The sequence below is a fragment of the Spinacia oleracea genome, chromosome 5 (genome assembly GCF_020520425.1).
Source record: "Spinacia oleracea cultivar Varoflay chromosome 5, BTI_SOV_V1, whole genome shotgun sequence".
Taxonomy (NCBI): domain Eukaryota; kingdom Viridiplantae; phylum Streptophyta; class Magnoliopsida; order Caryophyllales; family Amaranthaceae; genus Spinacia; species Spinacia oleracea.
In genome coordinates this window covers 81,737,678-81,764,858 of record NC_079491.1, presented here as the reverse complement: position 1 = coordinate 81,764,858, position 27,181 = coordinate 81,737,678, and the positions used below count along the sequence as shown (strand labels likewise).

General features: G+C 41.5%; 2 protein-coding genes and 1 non-coding gene across 3 annotated transcripts; 2 read left to right on the top strand and 1 right to left on the bottom strand.

Moving 5' to 3' along the window:
- Window positions 1-6,757: 6,757 nt before the first annotated feature.
- On the top strand, window positions 6,758-8,229 carry LOC130461645 (uncharacterized). The gene is made up of 4 exons (XM_056829802.1): window positions 6,758-6,817; window positions 6,946-7,126; window positions 7,202-7,494; window positions 7,600-8,229. Exons 1-4 carry the CDS (start codon window positions 6,758-6,760, stop codon window positions 8,227-8,229), a joined length of 1,164 nt encoding a protein of 387 aa, XP_056685780.1.
- Window positions 6,986-7,091, bottom strand: LOC130462278 (small nucleolar RNA R71). Its single transcript, XR_008922375.1, has one exon. It is a non-coding gene; the product is annotated as a small nucleolar RNA R71 (small nucleolar RNA).
- Window positions 8,230-8,247: 18 nt separating the features above from the next.
- Window positions 8,248-8,987, top strand: LOC130461644 (uncharacterized). Its single transcript, XM_056829801.1, has 2 exons — window positions 8,248-8,434; window positions 8,497-8,987. The coding sequence occupies exons 1-2, from the start codon at window positions 8,248-8,250 to the stop codon at window positions 8,985-8,987; spliced, it is 678 nt and encodes a 225-aa protein (XP_056685779.1).
- The last annotated feature ends 18,194 nt before the right edge of the window (window positions 8,988-27,181 follow it).

The following is a 27,181-nucleotide window of genomic DNA, read 5'->3' as shown; positions in this document are numbered from 1 at the left end:
TCCATGGTTTAATTGCTTTCCTCACCCTTTTATGAACTGTTAAACTAATTAAATCTGATTGTTCTATCACGCCTAATGAAGATAATATGTTGGGAAATTGGATTATCATGCTAGGTCCCTTAAAACAATCTAAATCAGATAATCGCGATCGATCTAGTATTATATGTTGCATATTGTTAAAATCAACCCAGATTAGTTTAATAGTTAACGCATGTCCCTTCAATTATTTATGCTGAGCTAGTAAGGATATCCTGCCTCTGGAGTTATCGAAGAGCGAGTACTCCTCTCGGTAGTTACAATCCCCCGAACCCTCAATCTCTACCTTGCGGGTGTATGTTGAGAGATCCCCACGCCAGGGATCACAAGGGAACCTACGGCCGTCGTGGTCAAACATAATTGCACTCCCTTTATGTCACGATAACCGGGTTTTGTCAGTTTTTCTCATTTTCGTTAAAAACTGAATGGCGACTCCTATATTACTAGTCAATTGGGTGTAAACTCACAGGAAATCCAATTACACTTGATTTGACAAAAAGAAACGTCACACCCACGAGGGACAAGGTCACGCATTAGCCTCGTGCTTTTTCGACCCCCTCACAGTGGCGACTCCACTGGGGATAGTGAAGAAAATACTCGTGCTTGTAGGTAATCAAAATAGCCGCAGGGTGAAACGATCCTACCCCGCGTTTATTTCCCCATCAAGTTGGGACGACCTGAAAATCAGCATATTAATGTGAACGGACAGAACCGCATAACGAATCTTGGCTCCCTCAGGGAGTTAGGACTAAGGATACCCATCGCCAACCGGGGGGTGCATAAGCTTCGAATGTTGTCCACTCGGCACTTTCGCTAGTAGTACACCCGTCCCAAACCCAATCGCTCGCCCATTAGGTCCCTCTCATTGGTGCATGCCCCCTTGGCTTACATCGTGATTGGCCTCTTGGGAGAAATTCGTCTGTTGAAGGCACTACCTCGACCGGGGCATGTGTTGGATCTGCGATAGAAGCGGTACCAAGTCAGGCGCAAATACTACCCATAGAAGCCTATCATAAACTACATGACATATTATTATTGCCTCATGATGTAATGTTAGTTATGTGTAGCGAAATATGTGATTGTATGTGACAAACAACGTTAGAAAACCAACGACCTTAAAAATTTCCCAAACATTCATAAACCAATTGGCCAAAGAGTTATACCAAAGTGCGTGTTTCGCAAATCCGAACGATCGCCACAAAAATAAGCGACGCTCGGGATGGCCTGTAACGAATCCCACAAACGCTGTAACGCGTAAAGGACGTTATTAGGCAAGCACGCAAAATCAAAGTCGCATAAACAAAAAATAGACGCAAACAGAAAACGAGAACCAGCCAGGGACGCATTTTCAGCGCCCCTGGCTGGGCGCCTATATTTCTCATGCCCTACGCTGGGCGCTGAAGTTGCTGCCTGGCCTTTTGGTCAGGCACAGCAGCCTCGGTGCCCACGCATGAAGAAAATACGTAGCAAAAAAAAAACTTTTCGTGAAAAAAAAATTGCTACGAGGGCGTATGAAAAAGCACTCGATTCTAAAAGCGACTTATAAAAAAATAAATAACTCTTTGTGTCGTTGTTAGGCCTCCTACGACGACGATGTTCGGCACCAAAATCGAGCATGCTAATTAAACCTTGAATGTCGCAATGGGCAAAGTATTCAAAAAATGATGTTCGAATAAAGTTTTCAAGGAAAAATAAATGTCCGAATAAAAAATAAATAAATCCGAGTCTAGACTAAGCAATGCCAAAGTACAATCTAAATCCTAAGTCTTAGTTATCTTATCCATAGAATCGGTCCTAATGCTTGGTGTCGTACTGCAAGTTAAAAGGTTAAAACCATATTGAGTCTCCCTTCCTAACATTTAAATCAATAAGCACCCATATGTAATTGTCATCCCTTGCTAAGAATCTACGGCCTCAATACTCTCTCTCACCAACAAAAAGAATATATTATAGTATTTGCAAAATGGAAACAGTCACATTCTGAAAATCATTCCCCCATAGTCGCACAACCCCCAAAGTGAACCTAAGGTATCAATACCATTGGCAAAAAATTAATGGCCTCAAGGCTTATGATCACATTGGGTCACGACTATCATAGTCCTCTCGAGTCGCTCGCTCCTTGAAATACTACTAAGTACGGACTAAAAGATTTTCCATGAATGCAACATGACCAACCATGAAAATACCCAAATCGGCATACCATAAGGCTACCATTGGGGTAAAGCAATACACACTAAGAGAGAAGCCGCACTAATGATTCTAGTCTTGCAAAAATAAAAATTCGATCTCCCCAATTAACTACCTTGCCAACATTAAGCAAAATGGCGCATGACAAATGAACACCCAAGGGTTAAAATCTAAAGTGTCAACCAACGAAAGTTATGGTCCAATTACCCTAAGTCTGAGAGTCGCTTGGTCAAGTATTATAGGCTTACGCCATGTCATTATTTTGAGTCTAGGCCACCTCCTTGTATTCATACACGGGTTATAATCAGAAAGATTAATGAAAGTTTGAGTCTAAATCACAACTTCCAATTAAAGCCCAGAAACTGGAATCTGAAAAAAAAACAAAAAAATTATTTTCGATGTAATTCTTTCGTTAAATTTCAATAAGGTAAAAACAACATTTTGAATCTACGCTATTTGCACATTTTAAGAAACGACTAAATACGCTTGCAAAGTAAGACAATTTAAAGGTCCACCCTAGGTCTACTAAAATTAAAAGTCCACCCTATGCCAACTAAAATTAAAGGTCCACCCTAGGCCTACTAAAATTAAAGGTCCACTATAGGCCTACCAAACGAGGCTCACTCAGTCTCGCCTCGTGACTCAAAGACCACAACCATCTCTACCTTTTAGCCCAAATAAAAAAATTGATTGAAGGATTTATGTTGGGGAGAAATCCCAAGCAAAAAGAAAAAAATAGAAAGAGAAAAGGGAGAGAGAAAAGAACGAGCCATGAAATACTTAGCCCGTACCTCCCAAAGTGCGAAGTTTGCCCAAGTAAACTAAGGAAAAGAATTGAGTCAACCAATCCAAATCATAAAATTCTACGATGTCTACCCTTTCCAATCCTTATGTTCTTAATTAGACGCCTTCGCTTTGGGGCCCCTGTTCAGCTCATTTAACCCATCCATGTTCTCATTGCCATAACCCAAGAAACCATTACCTCGACTCTTGGTCCTGAACTTGTCATCAACTGCAGACCACGTACGGCCATTGACACGTGCGTCATACCCATTCTTACACCACCATTAGCATAATGACCATATAACTTGTGTGGATACATCCTGTTGATATACCCTTGAGCCGTCCCCATGCTACTCATTGGCCTTAGTTGATGTAAACTCGTGACACTAGCACGAGGCTGCAAATCGTGAGTCCTAGCAGATGTAATCCTCATGCTTGACTAATACCTATACAAGTTATCCTATCTCATTCAACCCATCTTTCAAGCCGTCTTGAGTCACAAATAAAAAAAAAGAGACAAATGAAAAGTACATTCTACGCTCAACGTAAAAATAAAAAAAAAATAAAAAATGTGAATAATAAAAAAGAAACTTTGCAAAGCGCCTCTAAAGTTAGTCTAAAAAGAAAAAGAAGCATTTAGCGCACCAAAAAAGATCCACCCATAAGTCATTTTCAGCGCCTGGAGCTGGGCGCCGAAATCTTTAGCGCCCCAGCTTGGGCGCTGAATCTCTCTGCTTGCTAAAATTTGTCCATAAGTGCTCGTCATTTTATCCGCACATACACGGAACAATAACGAACACTTGGGGGGGGTATAGCACGTATTCAGATATACGTACCACCAAAGAAATACATGTACTCAATCAAAAAAAATATAAAACAAATTTTTGGCTTACGGCAAGGCAGCAGATTAAAATAATAATAAACTTCACTTATTCTACCGTTTCAAATAATATGTTTCCACCTCAGAACATACTTATCGAATTCGGCATTCTAAGAAACCATTTTCTGGCTAAGAACTACGCAAGACCTGATTCCAAATTAAATCTATTTAAGGCGGATACGTAGGCAATCCATGATTCGGTCCAACCAATTTGCAAACAAGAATAAGAAATAGAGTCCCTTATTGAAATTTAATTACTTGCAATCCAAGTCGAAAGAAAAAATTTAAAGCACGAAGAAGAATCCAAGTCATCAAGATACCAAAACGAGCACACATCGAAAAATAATAAGGGCACGTACCCTTCCCAGAAGGAGCACTCACACTCCTAGGCACTTAGCCAAGACTCAAAAGATCTCTTCGCCTCAATTGAATGGGGGCTAGCGCAAGCGTCCACGACCTCTAAAGTACTTGACTTGACCCTCCCTAAAGCGAACTAACTCACTTAAAGACCTTCTTTCACCACTAGACATAGTCGTTCGCTTAAAGACCTGCTTTCACCACTAGACACAGTCATAATCGCCAACAATTAGTAAAGGCAGTAAGCTTGCAATAAAGAGGATTGTTCTACGGCATCGCCCCATCGTTCCTTCGAACTCAGGGCACCCATTCATGGTAATTCAAATGCTTGCGAATCCCCTTTGAAAAAATCAGACATTGTCAATAGGATTTGGCACTTAACCAAGGCTCACCCTACTCAGACATATGACACGGGCATCTAAAATCGAAATCTAAAAACATCATTAATGGGAAGACATAACAGCAACTGGGGGCTAAAAATTGAAATGAAAGAGTGATGAATCATATTTATATAGGGTATTTTAGGCTCATTTAGGTTGCATTTCTAGGCATTTCTCTCATTTTTGTTGCATTTAGAGTCATTATTGCATAAGTCGTCGTTATCGTACTCTATTACGCTCCGTTTGTGTTTTCTTTGATATTTCAGGTGATTTTACAATCATTTGGATGTTTCTGGAGATTTAGAGGTGGGTCGAATGGCTATCGGATGGTTCGTATTGAAAACGTCGTGTTTAATCGGAAAATGAAGTTTTCGGAAACGATTTGCGGAAGTTCCGGTTCACTTAGCTTGGGTTATTCAACCATCGAGGCAATTCGTTATTTTGGATGACATGAGGCTAGTTTCTGATGCTCGCCATAAAATCTTGGTAATGTGGGAAGCATCGTCGCAACATCGTACTTGAATCGTGCAATGTGGCCACATCGAAGTGCTTTATGCCCATATCTAGAGCTTTGTGGCCGCACCCAGCCCGCAGCACCCCGTCGCTTCACTAAACATCGTCTGCCATGCTCACAGCGAAGTGCTGCGCCCACAGCAAGAAGTGTTGCGCCCACAGCAAGGGTTGCTGCGCCCACATCTCACTCACGCTTCACTAAGCAGTTGCTGGCTTGCCCACAGCGAAGTGTTGCGCCCACAGTGCGTCCAGGCCGACGAATCCATATTGTGTATGCCTCTCATGCCATCAACCAATCGTTGACGATTTCTATTTTTATTTTCTCATTTATTTATTTATTATTATTTCAGAAATAGGAAGCCTATAAATATTGAAGGGAATTATATTCCTAGGTCTCTTATGTTATTTTTTTCCTTAGAATTCTTTGAACGTTTATTTTTTACTTTTCTCTTTTCATTGTCGAACGCTTTTCTGATTTCATTCATTCATCAATCTAAGGTAATTTCATAATTTCTCTTTCTTTAATTCAAATTTATTATTTTTCGTTCCTTAGATTAATTCGTCCGTTGATTATGAATTCCATTTTTATTATTCGTTTCATGATTGTTAAATTAATTATGAGCGAGTAGTCTTTTTCTAGGGCTAAGTAAGGGAAGCCATGTTTATACCATAATCGTTATGCATTAAAGTTCGTTAATTTATAGATTATGATTGAGTAATTCCAATTGATTTGTTCTTAATCGTTGATTCATGTTATCGGCCAATTTCATGGATTAATTATCTAGCTAATAGGAATTAGAATCGAAAGATCGTGTTTTTAGAGGCTTTGTACAATTGGCAATTCTGATTATGTTAGCGATCGTACTGCATATGTTGAATTGAAAGTGTTAAGACCCGACCGTAGGATTAGCATGTACTTTAATTACTCGGCCTAGTTTATTCGTTGTCGAATTGAATTGTGTTATTGGATTGGTATAAGCATGGTGAACCGAACAGACGCCCTAGACCTTTAATTCATTGATAAATTACGCATTTTTATTATTTCTTTAGCTTTACTAGTTAATACTCAAAATCAACTTTCGTTATTGAAATAGTTCGTATAATTGGGCAAAAACTAATAGAACTTGTCTCCCTGTGGGATCGACCCGTATTTGCTAAGTATCTGCTAACAACAGACACCGTGCACTTGCGGTATCACTTTTTAACTCATCAAGTTTTTGGCGCCGTTGCTGGGGAGACGGCTAGATTCTATTAGTTTTAGTTTGATTATTTGAACTGTTTCCATTGTCTCATTGGAACTCTCAGTTCCAATTGAGGCAAATCTCACTGCGTTTTCTTTCGTTGTTGTTTATGCCCAGGTCTGCCAGAACGGGTACCTTGGTTCCTCCCGATCCCGATCTCGGAAAGACCCTTCGTCAACTAAAAAAGCAACATAAAAAGAAGAAGCAGTCAGGGTCCCAAGACTCACAGACTCCACCGAGTCACACGATGTCTAAATCCCTGAAATCATATGGGGTTCCTTCCTCGAATAGTGTCCCGACTGGGCTCACAATGCCAACTATTGATGCAGTCAACTTTGAGATCAAGCCCGCTCTAATCTCCATGGTTTCACAGAGTCAATATGGTGGCCATCCATCTGAGGAACCCACCAACCATTTGCAGAGGTTCAACCAACTGTGTGGTACTATCAAGCATCAAGGGGTCACTCAAGACCAATTGAAAGTCATGTTGTTTGGTTTTAGCCTTCGTGATAAGGCTCAGAAATGGTTGAATGATGTCAAGGAGACAGAGTGGAGTGCTATTTCACAGGCCTTTCTAGAAGAATTCTTTCCACCCACCAAGACTGCTGAAATAAGGCATAAGCTGACTACATTCACCCAAGAACCTGGTGAATCACTTCGAGAAGCCTGGGATAGATTCAAGGCTTTGCAACGGTCGTGTCCGCATCACAACATTGAAAAGTGGTTCTTGGTTCAGATTTTCTATCATGGTTTGCAAGATGAAACAAAGAACACGGTCGATTCTGCTGCTGGGGGTGTTTTTCTTGACAAAGAAGTGGTTGCAGGTTATGATTTTCTTGCCAATTTAGCTGCCAACCATTACAGCACCACCAGATCCACATCTAAGAAGGGAAAATTAGATGTCGATGCTTATGCTCTATTGTCCTCACAAGTGGCAGCCTTGAACCTGAAGATCGATTCTTTGAAGGCTCCTCAGTCTAGTACTCCCCCAATGAGTATCAATGCTATGTCTAGTGTAGCTCCAGTGACAACTTCTTACTGCGAAGTATGTGGCATCCAAGGTCACTTTGGTCATGAGTGCTCTTATAGTTTACAGGATACTACGCAATTGGAGCAAGTGAATTCTTTTCAACAGAGACAACCCAATGACCCATATTCCAATTCATTTAATTCGGGTTGGAGGAATCATCCAAATTTCTCATATCGGGCCAACAATGTTCAGAATCCTCCGCCCCAACAACAATGGTCGCAACCACAGTTCCATCCACCTCAGGCACATGTTGCTAGGCCTCCATTTCCACAAGGAGCCTCACATAATGCTCCCCCGGGGTTTAATAGGCCCCCGCACCAAGGCTATCAACAACAAGCCCCTCAGACCAGTGCTACTCCAGAGCCTAACATGGGTGATCTGTATAAGCTCATTGCAAATATGCAGAAGACCGCAGAGATATCCCAAAAGAACCATGATGAGAGCATCAAAGAGTTGAAGAATCAGAATAGAATGTTGGAGAATCAAGTTGCTCAACTTGCTGACACTCTATCTCAAAGGCAACCGGGTACACTACCAGGGCAACCTACCCCGCCCCAGAACAGAGAAAGTGCCAATGCTATCACTCTTAGAAGTGGCACTAAATATAATGGACCCCCGATGCCCACTGATGATGCAACTCTTGCTAAGGGGAACACAGATGGACCAGAGAAAGCAATTGATGTAGAACCTCAAGTCTCGAAAGTCGAAAATGCTGATGACGTTCGCGCAAATAAGGGGAAGGAGAAGATCTCTGATTCTCTCCCTATTGTGCCTAAGCTTCCTTTCCCTCACCGGATGCAGAAAACTAAGGTCGATCAATAGCTTGGTAAGTTCTTGGCAATGGTCAAGAATCTTGAGGTAACGGTCCCTTTTACTGATTTAATATCTCAAGTTCCTGTTTATGCAAAATTTTTGAAAGAGATGATCACTAAGAAAAGGGATTATGGTGGTGTGGAGAGAGTCGCTCTAACTGAAGAGTGTAGTGCGATATTGCAAAATAAGTCTCCACCCAAACTTAAGGATCCGGGTAGTTTTCCATCCCCTGTCATGTAGGTGCATTGTTCATTGATAAAGCATTGTGTGATTTAGGTGCAAGTGTGTCTGTCATGCCCCTTTCTGTCTGTAATAGGTTGAATATGGGAAAACTAAAATGCACACAAATCACGTTGCAAATGGCAGATCGTTCTATAAAGTATCCCTTGGGTATTTTGGAGGATGTTCCTGTCCGGGTGGGGAAATTCTACATTCCTGTTGATTTTGTAGTGCTAGATATGGAGGAGGATAGTCAAATCCCCATAATTTTGGGTAGGCCATTTTTATGTACTGCAGGTGTTGTCATTGATGTCAAGTCTGGGTCTCTTACTTTGAGTGTTGGTGATGATACTGTTACTTTTAATCTAACCAATGCTGTGAAGTCTCCTATGCTTGAGAATACTTGTTGCAGGATTGACATTGTAGAAGAGATTTCTCTAGAAAACATCCCTAGGATGTTGTATGATGATCTATTGCTGGCGACACTCACCTTGGAGGCCCGAAAAGGAGAAGGAGATTGTGAGATTGATTCCTTGATCTCGGATTGAGATGGAAGTAAAGGTGAGAAGGTCGATGGTTTTGAGGTATTAGAAACTGTTTGCTCTATTTCCGAGCCACAGGTAACGAAAGTAGAACTAAAACCATTACCATCTCACCTTAAATATGCATTTCTTGATGATAATGAGGATCTTCCTGTGATCGTTAATGCTGCACTCGATGATAGCCAGCTTTCTAAGCTTCTGACCGTGCTCCGTATGCACGAAAAGGCAATCGGGTATAGCATTGACGATCTCAAGGGCATTAGTCCTGACTTTTGTATACATAGAATTAATTTGGAAGCAGATCACCGCCCTCGCATCCAGCCACATCGTCGTTTGAATCTTAATATGCAAGATGTGGTGAGAAAAGAGGTAGTGAAACTACTTGACGCGGGCATCATCTATCCCATTTCAGATTCTAAATGGGTGAGTCCGGTGTAAGTCGTTCCCAAGAAGGGGGGGACAACGGTTTTTAAGAATGATAAGGATGAGCTTATCCCCACTCGTGTTGTTACAGGTTGGCGTATGTGTATAGATTATCGAATGTTGAATACGGCCACCTTGAAGGATCACTTTCCCGTCCCCTTTATTGATCAGATGCTAGAAAGATTAGCAAAACACAACTTTTTCTGTTATTTGGATGGATATTCAGGTTTCTTTCAGATTCCCATTCACCCAGACGACCAGGAGAAGACGAGGTTCACTTGTCCTTATGGAACTTTTGCATACCGCAGAATGCCGTTTGGTTTGTGCAACGCCCCTGCTACATTTCAAAGGTGTATGATGGCCATTTTTTCTGACTTCATCGAGGATATCATGGAGGTATTTATGGATGATTTTAGTGTTTATGGTTCTGACTTTGATGTATGTTTGCATAATCTTTCTAAAGTGCTTAAACGTTGTTCTGAAGTGAATTTGGTATTGAACTGGGAAAAGTGCCACTTTATGGTCAATAAGGAGTGGTACTTGGTCATCTTATTTCTGAGCGTGGCATCCAAGTTGACCGAGCAAAGATTGAGGTGATTGAGAAACTTCCCCCTCCTGTGAATGTCAAGGGAGTGAGGAGTTTTCTCGGTCATGCGGGTTTCTATCGCCGTTTCATAAAAGATTTTTCTAAAATTGCGAAACCCCTCACTCAATTATTGCTCAAGGATGCCACATTTGAGTTCACTGATGCTTGTTTGGAGTCTTTCGACAGGATTAAGAAAGCATTGATAACTGCTCCAATCATTCAGCCTCCGGATTGGGATTTGCCGTTCGAAATTATGTGTGATGCGAGTGATTATGTTGTTGGAGCAGTGCTTGGCCAAAGAAAGAACAAGGTGTTGCATGCCATCTATTATGCAAGCAAAACCTTGGATGGAGCTCAGATGAATTATGCTACTACTGAGAAAGAGCTCCTTGCGGTTGTTTATGCTCTTGACAAATTTCGGACGTATCTTGTTGGTTCGAAAGTCATTGTACACACTGATCATGCCGCCCTGAAGTATTTGTTGGCCAAGAAAGAGGCCAAACCGAGACTTATTCGATGGATTCTTCTTCTCCAGGAATTTGATTTGGAGATTCGGGATAAGAAGGGTGCAGAGAATGTTGTTGCAGATCATCTCTCTCGGTTGAAATTTCAATCTAGCACATAAGGGCCTATCAATGATTCGTTTCCTGACGATCATCTATTCTCTGTGTCTACTCAATCCCCATGGTATGCAGACTTCGCAAACTATTGTGTTGGTGGCTCCCATCCTCCGGAGTTGACATATCAACAACGTAAGAGATTCTACCATGATGCTAAGCGGTATTTTTGGGATGATCCACATTTGTATCGGAAGTGTTCCGATGGTATGTTTCGTAGGTGTGTAGAGGATTGGGATACCCACGGGGTTCTTAAGCATTGCCACAGTTTACCTTCTAGTGGTCATCTTGGTGCTATTCCGACCGCCCATCGAACTCTTCAAAGTGGTTTCTATTGGCCTTCTATATTCAAGGATGCTCGTTTCTTTTGCAATGCATGTGACGAATGTCAACGAACGGGCAACGTTTCGAAAAGGCAAGAGCTACTACAGACTGGAATTCTTGAGGTTGAACCATTTGATGTATGGGGCATCGATTTTATGGGACCGTTCCCTTCTTCATGTGGGAATCGGTACATCTTGGTTGCCGTTGATTATGTTACAAAGTGGGTGGAAGCTATTGCATCGCCAACCAACGACTCTAACGTCGTAAAGAAGCTTTTCAAGAAAATCATCTTTCCGCGCTTCGGAGTCCCAAGGGTCGTGATTAGTGATGGGGGTTCACATTTTCATCAACGGACTTTTAAGGCTCTTCTGAAGAAGCACGGAGTTACTCAAAAGGTTGGCATGGCTTATCATCCTCAAACGAGTGGCCAAGTCGAAGTTTCTAATCGACAGATCAAGAGAATTCTTGAAAAAGTGGTCAACAAGTCTCGAAAGGATTGGTCGTTGAAGTTGGATGACACATTGTGGGCGTTGCGCACGGCCTACAAGACTCCGTTAGGGACAACTCCGTATCGGTTGGTGTATGGAAAAGCTTGTCATTTACCGGTTGAAATGGAATATCTCTCCAAATGGGCCGTCAAGGAGATCAATATGGATTTAGAAGCGGCCGGTGAAGCGAGACTTCTTCAATTGAATGAGCTAGATGAACTTCGGTTTAAAGCTTACGAGAATCATAGGCTCTATAAGGAGCAAACGAAGAAGTTTCATGATAAGATGATCCAGAAACGAGAGTTCAACATCGGGGATAAGGTCTTGCTTTACAATTCACGATTACGGCTTTTCCCAGGAAAGCTTAAGTCTAGATGGTCCGGACCCTTTATTGTCACCAACGTCAAGGAACATGGAGCTATTGAGGTCGCTAGTGACAATGGCACCAAATTCAAAGTGAACGGTCAACGTTTGAAGCTATACACTGAAGGAGCGTTTATCGGAAAATTAGAGACGATCTATCTCTCCGATCCTCCCATCGACACTTGATTTTTGAGGTTTGGAGTCAAGCTAATGACTTAAAACGAGCGCTTATCGGGAGGCAACCCGATCTCTAACTCTCTCTCATTTTAATTTTTTTTTTTTTTTGTTTCAATTATTTCTATTTTATTATCTTTTTTTTATTTTTTATTATTTTTTTATTTTTTTTTCATTTATTTGGTTAATTTAATTTATTTTTAGTTTACTTCATTTTTAGTTTAATTTTCCGTTCATCGTTTTTATTTATTTATTTTGTTTTGTCTGTTTAACTTTACTAACGAAACTAACATTTGTGTCTAGTGATGTTTGGGTCTATTTTGAAGGTTTTGTAGGCACGAGATCAAGGTTTAAGTGTTCAATTCAGGTAATTCGGGAGTTTCGATGCATCGACAAGCCACGCAAGGAGCAAGTGACAACAAGCATTGTACGCGCATCCCTCCTCGCTGTGGGCGCAGCTAGCTCGCAGCCAGCTAACTCCATCGCTCGCCCATGACTGCCCTGGTCGCAGCACTTTGTTGTGGCCGCAGCGCAAGGCGCGCATGAATCCAATGCTGCGTCCCTCGCTGCGCTCGCAGCCAGCTCGCCACATTCCCTCTCGCAAATACTCTCTCTCACCTGCTCCCGCAGCCAACCCGCAGCTAGCCCACCCCCTCTCCTTAGCCCGTGACTGTCGTGCTCGCAGCAGCTAGCTGCGCCCGCAGCTCGTCCCTCCCCTCGACCAATCTGCCGTGGTTGCAGCCCCTTGCTGTGGCCGCAGCTCACTCCCTCCTCACCTGTGCCCGCAGCTAGCCCGCATCCCATACTCCCGCTCTCATATAACAAATATAACCAACCTTCACCCCATCCACTCTCTCTCTCCACCTTCGAACCCGCGACCCCTCCACCCTCCCTACCAGCCGTCACCACGCCCAACACCCGTCGCCGGCCGCCTGCATCACGGTGGTCGGCGCACCTTCGCACCACCAGCCCCCCTTTCACCCCACACCTAGCCCACCTTCAATAATATTTGGTTCATGAATTTCAAACCCTACCTTTTGAAATCAATTTGGGGGTTTTTGCTATCCTGTTAATTGATGCAATTGGGTGACATTTGGGCATTATTGGAGCATACTACAATTGGTTTTCAATCATCTAATTGAATTCATTGCTTGGAATTGGTGTGAGTGAAAATTCTTCTTCAATTAATTTCACTTTTGCCTCTACTTTGCCATATTTGGGAGACCTTGTTGCCTCTTTCTTGGTGTTGGAGATTAATTGGTTGATTATTGTGAGTTTATTGTGGCAATTGTTCATTGATAATAATTGATTGAATACTTGATTGTTCTTGTCACAATTGTGGATTAGAATTGGTGAATTTTATGCTTGAATTTGGTGAACTTGTATTGTGGTTGCCTCTACATTGTTGTCTTTAGTGAATTGGAGTTCGCATCATGATCCCTACCAAAAGAAATATACCAAAGGCTAAGGCGAATTCCACCGCCCTTGAGCCTAAGAAATCTATTGAAAAAAAGAAGCCCACATCAAAACCTAAACCCGCACCCAAATCTCATGACAAATCCAAGCATCGTGCATCCACTTCCACTACACCCCCACCGTCACCCCCTACAAATGACCCCACCCCTCCTCCATCGTCTCATCAATTCACATTCCCTTGGCTTAGCGAAAGGCAACAAGCCTTTTGCATTGATTTGCAAAAGAAGCCGGTAAAACCTACTCTTTTATACTCACCGAAAGATGCAAAATTAATTGGTGTTGATGATTGCCTTCAAGGGATTGCAAGAAAATATGGATGGACCAAGGTGTTGAATATGCAATATGATACTTATCCGGAATTTACATATGAGTTCCTATCCTCCTTTGTTGTTGGTTCGGGTGAAGGTGATGTCGTTTTTTATCTAGGTGGTGTGAAAAGAGTTATGTCTTGGAGCGAGTTCAACAATGTTTTCGGGTGGCCAAAGGATGGTGATATTGGCCCGGATGAATTTGGCAAGTTTGATGCGGACTGGGAAGATGGTTATTTTGACAAAGGCTCCTTTTGGGAGGAACTAACAGGTCGGGATGATTGGAGAGTGGGGCATAGCCGAGCATTATCTATAGTGAATCCTGCCATCCGACTCTTTCACGGGTTTTTACTACAAGTGCTTCACCCGAAAGGTGAAAAAGGTCAACCCACAGATCAAGATTTGAAGTTGCTTTGGTGGTTCCTTCGTGGGGATGTAGAGACCATGGGTCAATTGAAATTTGGCAAATTCCTAATGCAGGCGTTCCTTACCGAGAGGCTTAAAGCCGGTGGCAGCATAACCTTGGGTGCTTTTGTGACGGTTCTTGCCACCAAACTGAAAATCAACTTGAAAGGGAAGCGGAAGTCTCCCTCTACTAACCTCATCGACCTTGTTGCTATGAAAAGATTTGACTGGTTGAAAGTTCATGATGATTCTAAATATGTATGGTTTGTGAAGGGACTTGAACCAAAATCTGAAAGAATTCAACATGCCTTTTTGCCACACCCCCGAGCTCGTTTGGATCAACCTAACTCTTGGTTGTTTGGTCCTGACCCGCACCTCGGGAAGGGTGTTGCACCACGGATAACAAGGCCTTCTATTTCTGCTCCCTTGCTCGAGCCGACTACTCCACTTGTGCCCATCGATCATTCCATTTCTTTGGCTCTGGTACACCCTAGGAGTGTTGCAGCATTGTCCGTCGCCACCGATCCTCAGCCATCGGACTCTACCCCCGTGCCACTTGGGGAGTTTCGTAAGTTTCTCACCACCTTTGATACTTTTGCCTCTGATGTTATTCGTTGTTTTGATACCCTTGGGCAGAGATTCACAACTCTAGATAAGGAGGTCTCCACTCTTCGTCAACAGGTTGCAGCTTCTGGCTCCATCGCTGCACCTGTTAACACCACTACTGGACCAGCTTCGGTAGATGATGCTCATGCTGAGTGAGCTAACCCTCTCCTTTTCCATTGTTTTATGTGTACACAGTAGGGACACTGTGTTCATTCTAGCTTGTGGGAGGGATATCTATCTTTATTGCTTTCTAGTATAGCTTTATTGTTTTTTTTATTGTAGGTGTTGTACGCTTTGTACCATCCATTAGGGGTGGGAGTTTACGTGCAACGAAAAAAATGTACTGCTTTCCTAGTATTATTGATTAGTTTAGTTGTTTTTCTTTACTTGCATTGCATTCATATTTCCTTATACCCTGCATAGTGAATTTGACTTTCAAACCATGTTCGGACTCTTTTCGACTCTTTGGAGCTTCTCTTGAACTTAGCTATGATTCTGAAATTCAGTCGGTTGTGCTATACATTGATAACTGCTTGGCATTGTGTGAACCAATTGAATGGTATGCGGTAAGATGTTGGTCTCGTATCAAGAATAGCTAGCCAATTATCTTGTAGGTCACCTTACTATGTGTTTGTGTGATTTATGTGACTTGTTATCGTATGATTTTGGCTTGAGATTCATTAGTACTTTAGTTGCAACTCACGCATGCCGCGTATGACAGAGGCCATTCTCTTAGGAAGCCTTCAGACGAATTGAGAAACATCAGTTCCTGCCTTTCATACCCATGTTGTAGCCTTGTCCGTTTATTGTTTTAACTCCACTAATTGAGCCCTATTAGCCCCGTTGGTTACTTGTCCCGAGTCTAGCTTGGGGGAGCTTCGGTGTTCGTAATGGTTTCATTGATGTTGATTGATTGGCACACTAAGCCAATAGTTCGTGGTTCGAGGCTATGTTTGGATTTGTGGTTCGGAAATGATGTATATTATTGTTGGCACCCAAGCTTGTAATAGTTAGCATTAGATTTATTTATGTACTTTCGATTTCATTCTTTAGTTTCATTTTCAAAAAAAATAGAAAAAAAAAAGAAAAAAAAAAAGAAAAAAAGGGAAAAAGAAGAAAAGAAAAAAAAAAAATAGAAATAGCAAAGAAAAATCAAAAATATGTTTTTCATTTTTTTTGTATATAGTTTGAAGGCAAGGAAAGGGGATTGAACAAAGAACATTGACATTATATTATGTTTTTTTTCTTTCCCTTGGTTATATATAACTTGGTTGATTGTTCGGGTTTCATGGTTCGATGGAGTTGGATTTTCGGCATTATCACGCCGACGCATATAGTTCACATTTGCTCCCCAAGTTGGACCTTACTCTCACTTTTTCCCAAATTATATCCTACCCTTCCTTTTCACCTAGCCCCATTACAAGCTTATTATTAAGACCTCTTGATCGGCATGTTTGTTTTGTGGATGAGCGAAAATTGTTTCTTGCTATTGTCATCTTACCCCGCGTTGCATCATATATTCATATTCTACAAGGTATGCGGCGATGACTAGCTTGATTGAGAACGGTTTGTGGCTAAGCTTGGTTGTTTCAACTGTGGATCATGATGCTTTGTGGTTCTATTTGTATCCGAGCTAAATTTTTGTCTTAATAACTTTGTTTGATTGTTTGCCCGAGAGTTGAGTAGGTTTGTCCAGGTTCAATGAAAGTCATGTGCGTCTCATTTCTCTGTGTTCGGTCTAGTGTTGCTTGGGGACAAGCAACAGTTTAGCTTGGGGGAATTTGATGAATCATATTTATATAGGGTATTTTAGGCTCATTTAGGTTGCATTTCTAGGCATTTCTTTCATTTTTGTTGCATTTAGAGTCATTATTGCATAAGTCGTCGTTATCGTACTCTATTACGCTCCGTTTGTGTTTTCTTTGATATTTCAGGTGATTTTACAATCATTTGGATGTTTCTGGAGATTTAGAGGTGGGTCGAATGGCTATCGGATGGTTCGTATTGAAAACGTCGTGTTTGATCGGAAAATGAAGTTTTCGGAAATGATTTGCGGAAGTTCCGGTTCACTTAGCTTGAGTTATTCGGCCATCGAGGTAATTCGTTATTTTGGATGACATGAGGCTAGTTTCTTATGCTCGCCATAAAATCTTGGTAATGTGGGAAGCATCGTCGCAACATCGTACTTGAATCGTGCAATGTGGCCACATCGAAGTGCTTTATGCCCATATCTAGAGCTTTGTGACCGCATCCAGCCCGCAGCACCCCGTCGCTTCACTAAACATCGTCTGCCATGCTCACAGCGAAGTGCTGCGCCCACAGCAAAGTGCTGTGCCCACAGCAAGAAGTGCTGCGCCCACATCTCACTCACGCTTCACTAAGCAGTTGCTGGCTTGCCCACAGCGAAGTGCTGCGCCCACAGTGCGTCCAGGCCGACGAATCCATATTGTGTATGCCTCTCATGCCATCGACCAATCGTTGACGATTTCTATTTTTATTTTCTCATTTATTTATTTGTTATTAATTCAGAAATAGAAAGCCTATAAATATTGAAGGGAATTATATTCCTAGGTCTCTTATGTTATTTTTTTTCCTTAGAATTCTTTGAACGTTTATTTTTTACTTTTCTCTTTTCATTGTCGAACGCTTTTCTGATTTCATTCATTCATTCATCAATCTAAGGTAATTTCATAATTTCTCTTTCTTTAATTCAAATTTATTATGTTTCGTTCCTTAGATTAATTCGTTCGTTAATTATGAATTCCATTTTTATTATTCGTTTCATGATTGTTAAATTAATTATGAGCGAGTAGTCTTTTTCTAGGGCTAAGTAAGGGAAGCCATGTTTATGCCATAATCGTTATGCATTAAAGTTCGTTAATCTATAGATTATGATTGAGTAATTCCAATTGATTTGTTCTTAATCGTTGATTCATGTTATCGGCCAATTTCATGGATTAATTATCTAGCTAATAGGAATTAGAATCGAAAGATCGTGTTTTTAGAGGCTTTGTACAATTGGCAATTCTGATTATGTTAGCGATCGTACTGCATATGTTGAATTGAAAGTGTTAAGACCCGACCGTAGGATTAGCATGTACTTTAATTACTCGGCCTAGTTTATTCGTTGTCGAATTGAATTGTGTTATTGGATTGGTATAAGCATGGTGAACCGAACAGACGCCCTAGACCTTTAATTCATTGATAACTTACGCATTTTTATTATTGCTTTAGCTTTACTAGTTAATACTCAAAATCAACTTTCGTTATTGAAATAGTTCGTATAATTGGGCAAAAACTAATAGAACTTGTCTCCCTGTGGGATCGACCCGTATTTGCTAAGTATCTGCTAACAACAGACACCGTGCACTTGCGGTATCACTTTTTAACTCATCAAAGAGCTAGGGAAAGAACTAAGTATACCTCGACCTTTTGTGCAGACATACACCAAAGTAAATCTAAGTCAATTCGAAAACGGTTTATATTCCCGCAATTCTGGAAAAGATGGCCCTAAAAGCCTAAAGCATATGCCAAACGGGCACAAGTATATCTTGACGCCTGCACCCTGGTTTCCAGCAAATCCTTAGACAGCATTCCAATAATCGTAACAGTATTTTGATTCACTCATGTAATCCTGTACGAACCCTTCTATAAGTCAACTTACTTAGGACACCTCGGATTGTACACAGTAGGACTCAGACTTCAAATAATTTTCAAAGACTTCTTCGAACATAATAAAGTGTCGTTGGTTTAAGCTAAGTATGCGTTTATCTCAATGTTGCAAGTGAGTCAAAAGATTTTCAAATATGGTTATGGGTAAAGAAAGGCACCTAGCTTTTGGACAAGGCACACTTCAACATGTGACTACCTTGACCATGGCAATGTCGCACAATACGACATTTACAAGAGAAGTAGCAAAATTACTACTCAAACATACCTCGCACTAAACGAGTCTGGTTCAAACTATTCATGATCCATGTCACAATGAATGCATAAAAACGTATGCCAAGCATTATAGCACAAGCCAATCCCGTAGCTATTATTGGGGGCCTGATAAAAACACTCTAAATATGGTCGAAATGACGATTTTATCGCAAATTCTCGACGCTAATGCTATACACACGTCATAGGGGCACAATCCTAAGCTTTAATCGTGTAAAACGAACCTTAGAATGGCTACAACCCCTCCCAAATTCTAAAGCACTACTTAGAATATATAAAGTCACCCCACTATCAAGGGTAACTGAAAATCGCGAGTCACCAAAACTCCGACCAAACCACTGCACATAACGCTCGCCCTATAAAGCGCCTGTTACACAGTCTACATCGTTCCAAAGCAAAAGCGAAAGAAAAAAAATCAAAAAAAAATGTCAAAATTCTGCCCAGAAATCATTTTCAACGCCCAGAGCTGGGCTCCGATATCTTTAACGCCCCAGCCTGGGCGCTGAATCTTTCTGCTTGTCAAATTTTGCCCAGATATAAAAACAAGAAAGAAACATCTATGAATCCTCGCATCGAACGAAGTAATAAGCCGTGCACACCCACGCAGAAGGTGCTACACTTGTTCAAGCACCTGAACGAGGCGTGATGAAGTACTCCAATGCAAAAAATAAATAATGATATCCCAACACCTGGAGGAATGTTCTAAGACACGCCGTTAGGCCACACAAGCTTACGTCGCACCATAAGTTCAACCGTCCCACGGTACAAGTCTAAAAAAAGAATAAGGCATATTGCACTGATACGGGCACGACCAAGAGCATGTGTAAAAGAGGCAAAGACTACTTATCGCCCAAATTCAAAATGCAAGCCACACGACTTCTACATTAAGGATTAAAGGTAGCGAAATATTACCTACCACGGAAGGGGTAGCTCGCACCTACACGAGCGGAACCCCAAGGCATCTTTCTCGAAAGAACCTACAAAAATCGTACGCCAAAAGGAAGCACCCCAACATGCATACTTGGGGGCTCCAAGCTACGAAACGACCATAGCAAAATCTCGAAGAAAATGTTTGAACAATCGAAAGGGCACGATATTTGAGCCCACTTCATGAATGGGCCTGAACCCTATCAAGCTTCTACGCAAACTATTCAAAATCAGTCATTGCTCAAAAAAAATGATTCAAGCAAACTGATTAATGGACCGCACACAACGGCCATTCTATGAACGCTCGTTCGCACATACATATCATCATTCTAAGTATCGAACATTCACGAACGCGTTCAAAAGAAAAAATATATACAAGAGCGATCAAAATCTTACGCCTCAAGGTATGTTCCTCGGGCCATATAGACTCGCCCAACTATTGGAATAACTGCACACCTTAAGAGTGACAGTCCCTTCAAATAATCGCCCAAAAACGACAAACACCGTAGTCCACCAATCGGCTACGGTTTCTCGAGAAATACTTGTTATTCACCAATCAACGGTGATCTCAAATAAACGGTTCGTTCCAAAAATAGAATCTCTAGAAGAAAAGAAAAAAAGAAAACGAACGAACAAGAGGCCAACTGTGTCATCAAAAGACCAGCCCAAACAACATTTTCAACGCCCCACCTGGGCGTGAGTTATTTCTAACGCCCAGGCCTGGGCGCCGAAAATGATCCCAGATCCAAAAAAACAGCTCTGACTTCTATAGGGCCCTGCCATGTCCACTCGACTCGAAAATTGCCGATTTCATTACTGAAAGTCGCACCTAACGGCTTTGTTAAAAGTAGCACACCACTACAAAGATCGCTCGCACTTACGAGCACAATCCCAAACACGATCAAGGACATTACATAATGCGTATCCCCAAGGAACCTCTTTGACAAGAAATGACCGTCAAGCACGAGTGCTTGGGGGCTCGAAGGAAAATATATATTATGCAAAGTTAAAACAGTATTCCCAGACTACGCTGTACGAAGTCTCATGTTTGGATGTCTCAAAAAAAAAACCGGATTACGACCTCAAGACAAAGGTCGCCGTTGAGCCGTAAAGACTAGCTCAAAACCATGAAAAGGTGATGACCACGAGACTATGGTCCATCTAAACACATTGTCAACCCACATTCAGGTTGTAACTGAATCCGAGCATCCCTCGAAAGAATTCGCTCCTACAAGAATGAATAGAAAGAAATTCTCAAGAGAAATCACAAGAAAAAAATGAAATAGGGACTTGTCCACCTCAATCATGCAAGACCACGGCACGCGAATCCCAAATCAAAAAGACGAATTCAGGTTTGCTCACCTCCAGCGAGCGGGGCGTCCACCCTTAGCGGACAGGGCTCGCCCACCTTCAGCGGGCGGGGTCTGCGTCACTAACCACGCAGGTCCTCAGTTTTCGAAAATGAAAAGAAAATAAAATCTTCAAAACAAAAACAGGCTTGCCATCTTCAGCCGGCGGGGTCTGCGTCACTAACCGCGCAGGTCCTCAGTTTTCAAAAAATGAGATCTTCAAAACACAAACAGGCTCGCCATCTTCAGCCGGCGGGGTCTACGTCACAAACCACGTAGGTCCTTATTTTCAAAAAGCACAAACAAATTTCAAAATAGATTCGTCCACTTCTATCGGACGGGGTGTCCACCCTTAGCGGACAGGTTCGCCATCTTCAGCCGGCGGGGTCTACGTCACAAACCGCGTAGGTCCTTATTTTCAAATTTCAAAAACAGATTCGTCCACTTCTATCGGATGGGGTGTCCACCCTTAGCGGACAGGCTCGCCATCTTTAGCTGGCGGGGTCTGCGCCACTAACCGCGCAGGTCCTTAGTCGCTGCAGCGATAACTTTTTCTGGTTTTCCCTTTTTCCAAAAATTAAAGGACTGGTTTTCCCTTTTTCCAAAAATCAAAGGATTGGTTTTCCGTTTTTCCAAAAAAGAACGATGTGCTGGATTTTCCTTCGTTTTACGTCCCATAAAAACAAGGGGGTTTTCTCGTTTAGCTAGCCCTGAAAATGAGAATCTTTAAAAACATTTTTACCTCGTGGTTGGGCTTGGCCAGGCCCAATTACACTTTATAGCTTTGATTTCGAAAACATCTGTAGATACTTCCAATGACAAAGTGAGGGAATTTCTACGCCTCTTTAGATACTTCCAATGACAAAGTAAAGGAGTTTCTATACTATCCGTTGACAAATCCCAATGACACGTGAGGGATATGTCGACACTTCCAGTGATGACCCTTAAGTCAAATGTTATCACTCGGGGGCTCGTGAGACCCTCGCAAAAGCAGGTCACCATGACTTGTGTGGCGCACTCCGTCTAATACTTTGACCATCGTCTTACTCCAAGACTCAGTCAAAGTGGGGGCTAACTGTAGACACCTACTTTTGTCCCAATTCCCGAAAGGGAAGGTTCGATGATGAGAACATAAATCTCCACTTGGCAACGCATCTCCTATAAAATAACGAATCTCAATTCCCCTTTTCATTTCACCCGAAACCTGCTATTTATAGAAACCTGCTATTTATGGAAACCTGCTAAAAATAGTAACTGCCGTAATGGGTAGTTGTTAAAAAGTGGCAAGTCATAAAAGATAGAAACCTGACAGAATTAGGTGTTGCACTCCAACATAAATCCTAAATGAGATAGAAATTGCGAGAGAATCCTATTCCTAATACGATTCGAAAATAAGAGTTACGTATTAATTAAAATCCTAACGAGCCTAGAGTTCGTAACGGGACCAGATGCATTCCATCATAAAATTAATACGCACTAAAAGACTCGATTAAAGTCTCATACACTCCGGATTCTAAGAATCCTAATCTGACAAAGAAACGGCCCAGACCCTATTTTCAACGCCTGGCTCTGGGCGCCGAAATCTTCGGCGCCCAGCCCTGGGCGCTGAAATCACCTGGGACGTGTTCTTTCCTAATTCCTCGTGGATTAGAGTTCTAAAATTCTATCTTTCCACGAACTCTTTTCTATAAATAGGGCCTTAAGTTCGACGTGAAAAAGAGACAACACACAATTAGTATTCTAAGTATTGACTCTAAACCCCTAAGCCTAAGCCTCACGCTGCAAAACTGATCACGCGTTCTGTCGCAATCGATCCAAAAATCGAACAGAACGTATCCTGTCCTATAATTTGAGATTCGTTAAATAAAAGGAGAAATAGCAAAGTCAAAGTGGTTAGTTTTCTGAGAACCGTGACGCACCTCTCAAGGGTGCGTCGTAATGTGACCCTCTTCCATGGTTTAATTGCTTTCCTCACCCTTTTATGAACTGTTAAACTAATTAAATCTGATTGTTCTATCACGCCTAATGAAGATAATATGTTGGGAAATCGGATTATCATGCTAGGTCCCTTAAAACAATCTAAATCAGATAATCGCGATAGATCTAGTATTATATGTTGCATATTGTTAAAATCAACCCAGATTAGTTTAATAGTTAACGCATGTCCCTTCAATTATTTATGCTGAGCTAGTAAGGATATCTTGCCTCTAGAGTTATCGAAGAGCGAGTACTCCTCTCGGTAGTTACAGTCCCCCGAACCCTCAATCTCTACCTTGCGGGTGTATGTTGAGAGATCCCCACACCAGGGATCACAAGGGAACCTACGGCCGTCGTGGTCAAACATAATGTGAACGGACAGAACCGCATAACGAATCTTGGCTCCCTCAGGGAGTTAGGACTAAGGATACCCATCGCCAACCGGGGGGTGCATACGCTTCGAATGTTGTCCACTCGGCACTTTCGCTAGTAGTACACCCGTCCCAAACCCAATCGCTCGCCCATTAGGTCCCTCTCATTGGTGCATGCCCCCTTGGCTTACATCGTGATTGGCCTCTTGGGAGAAATTCGTCTGTTGAAGGCACTACCTCGACTGGGGCATGTGTTGGATCTGCGATAGAAGCGGTACCAAGTCAGGCGCAAATACTACCCATAGAAGCCTATCATAAACTACATGACATATTATTATTGCCTCATGATGTAATGTTAGTTATGTGTAGCGAAATATGTGATTGTGTGTGACAAACAACGTTAGAAAACCAACGACCTTAAAAATTGCCCAAACATTCATAAACCAATTGGCCAAAGAGTTATACCAAAGTGCGTGTTCCGCAAACCCGAACGATCGCCACAAAAATAAGCGACGCTCGGGATGGCCTGTAACGAATCCCATAAACGCTGTAACGCGTAAAGGACGTTATTAGGCAAGCACGCAAAATCAAAGTCGCATAAACAAAAAATAGACGCAAACAGAAAACGAGAACCAGCCAGGGACGCATTTTCAGCTCCCTTGCTCGTCGTCGCGTGCTCGCACTATACAACACCCCTTAAGGGTAACACGTAGCTTCCATTGCTTTGTGCGTGCAACATTTATGGGCATTTTCATAAAAATTTAAAATTTTTAATTTTAAAATTAATGACAAATTAATAAATCATATTAATTTCATAATTTTAGGGCGAAAAATTGAAAATTTATTAATCAATTAATTTCCGATTAACATGGATTCAAATATAGGTCATAAAAATTTAAAATTTAACATAAATTAACAATTTTTATGGTGGTTTTTAATCATGGGTACCTAATTAAATTATTAATTAATTATGAAAAACAAATCAATTCTAAATTATTTGAATTTCAACAAATTAATCATAATTACAAATTAGGTTGTATAATTAACAAGTCTAGACATTCATAATTGTTAAACATATACTGTAGGTCAATCAAAAACTCAAGATTTATCAACAAGAATCGCAAATATTCAATTTAACATCTTAAATTTACAAACTTTTGTGTTCGAAAAACTAAAACCTCCGAAAAGTCATAGTTAGGCTTCGAATTTGGGAATTCTGGGTTCGGCCGAAAAATTCTGATTTTGTCAAAATTTTAGAATGCCTTTTACATGCGAAATTGACACAAAAATCACTCGATTTGGATGAGTAACGAAGAAACTGCCGAAAAACTGTGTACATATAATTAAATAAACGCAATTTGCAATTAATTAACAATTACGAAAATTAATCACCCCTTATAATTCTTTGCAAATTTGTAAAATTTAACCATGTTCATGCAATTTAGATTATGAAAATAATAAGAGGCTCGTGATACCACTGTTAGGTTATGATACATATGACAAAACATAAATCATGCGGAAAACCTTAATGCCAGGAAACATATTATTAACACATAATCATTTAGCATAATTCAGATGCATACACTTTGTAGCGTGCCCTCCCTAGCTGCGCCCGAACCGAACAAGAACAAGTCTTTAGGACTCCAAGTGTCGTCCCTCCGTAGATAGTCCACAGCATGTCCGGATCCGCCTTAAGCTTGACCAACTCGAATCGCCCTTAAGGTACTTAGAATTTTCGGCTATTGTAGGCAATGATGTGACTGAATATTTGCTCTCAAAAATCACTTTGAATACTTGAATATTTTGTCAATAAATTTGTGACCCTAGGCACATATTTATAGAGTTATGGAAAAGGACTTAGAATCCTATTAGAATACCAATTTAGTTTAATTAGAATCCTGTTAGGACTCTTATTAAATAAAATCTATCTACTAGGATTAGAATTTAATCATAGAACAAATTCTAATAGCTTTAGGATTTGTATTGCACACAAGCGTACACGAGCACGAACACGAGCACCACCCGCGCAAGCCTTGCGGCCCACGCGAGCTGCACTCGCTCGCAGCCCAAATGTCGCAGCCCATATTGCTCCGCGCCCGCCAAGGCCTTGCTGGGCCTGGCCTTGCGCTGGGCCTGGAGGGGCTTGGCTGTGTGTAATTGATGCGTGTGGTTTGCTGGGCGATGGCCCGGCTTCGTGCTGGGCCTTCGTCTGGCAGGCCTCGTTCGATGCTAATTCGTACGATACGCTTCCGATTAAATTCCCGATTCCGGAACTTATTTCCGATACGAACAATATTTAATATTTCCGATTCCGGAATAAATTTCCGTTTCGAACAAATATTTAATATTTCTGTTTCCGGAATTATTTTCCAATTCCGATAATATTTCCGATTCTGGCAATTTTTCCGTTTCCGGTAATATTTCCGATTCCGGCAATATTTCCATTTCCGATAATATTTTCCGATACGTACCATGTTTTCGTTTCCTGCAACATCTACGACTTGGATAATATTTATATTTCCGATACGATCCATATTTCCGTTTCCGGCAATATCATCGTTTCCGGAGTATTCATTTACTTGCCTTTGACGATCTTAGCTCCCACTGAAACCAAGATCCGTCGATTCCGAATATCCATAGATGGAGTATTTAATGCCATTAAATACTTGATCCGTTTACGTACTATTTGTGTGACCCTACGGGTTCAGTCAAGAGTAAGCTGTGGATTAATATCATTAATTCCACTTGAACTGAAGTGGCCTCTAGCTAGGCATTCAGCTCACTTGATCTCACTGAATTATTAACTTGTCAATTAATACTGAACCGCATTTATTAGACTTATCATTAAATGCATACTTGGACCAAGGGCGTTATTTCCTTCACATTGAGCGATCTCCACACCAAGGATCACAAGGGAACCTAAGGCCGTTGTGGTCAAATACGTGAACCTGAGTTTCGGTTGTTACTCTCGTATCACAATAACCGAGTTTTGTCAGTTTTCCTCATTGTTGTTGAGAACTAAACTGTGACTCCATGGTCTAGTAAGCAGGAGGCTACGACCACCCAGTTAGTCCATGTTTACTTAATATTGATTTCCATGTCCACGAGGGAAAGAATGAAGAGATTCTAAACATGTCTTTTCGGGGCCCCTCACACCTATACATGGCGAGGGAAAATTATCGCACCATGCATGAGCGTGTGGCGAGTATCATGGAGGTGAGGTTCCCACAAACTGTTAGGAACTTCATCACCATCTGGGACTTGAAGCTGAAGAAGGTGATCTCATTTATTTATTAGCTTCAAAGTAGCCTTGAGGGCGGGGGCGAAAGTCGTAGAAATTTTCATCTAACACGAAGATTAACGTTATATCTCACACAGGCTCATAACACTCTACAAGAGGAGAAACATTCTCTTAAAAGTTGTGATTCGTAATGTTGAGTACAAGAAGTGGAATGTTTACACTGGTTGCGACAAGTGTAACAGGTGAAGGGATATGTCGCTTGCAAAGAAGTAAACTTGCACCAAATGCCACAAGGAATGCGCTTCTATTGCAAGGTCTCTACACACATACTTATACTTTCCACTCCCCTTCATTAAAGATTATCCTCTAACACAAGGTCTCTACACAAATACTATGGGTTCACCACCTCGGATTGTTAGGTTATGATACATATGACAATACATAAATCATGCGGAAAAACCATAAAGCCAGGAAAGCATATTATTTACACATAATCATTTAGCATAGTATAGATGCATACACTCTGTAGCGTGCCTTCCCTAGCTGCGCCCGAACCAAACAAGAACAAGTCTTTAGGACTCCAAGTGTCGTCCCTCCGTAGATAGTCCACAGTACGTCCGGAT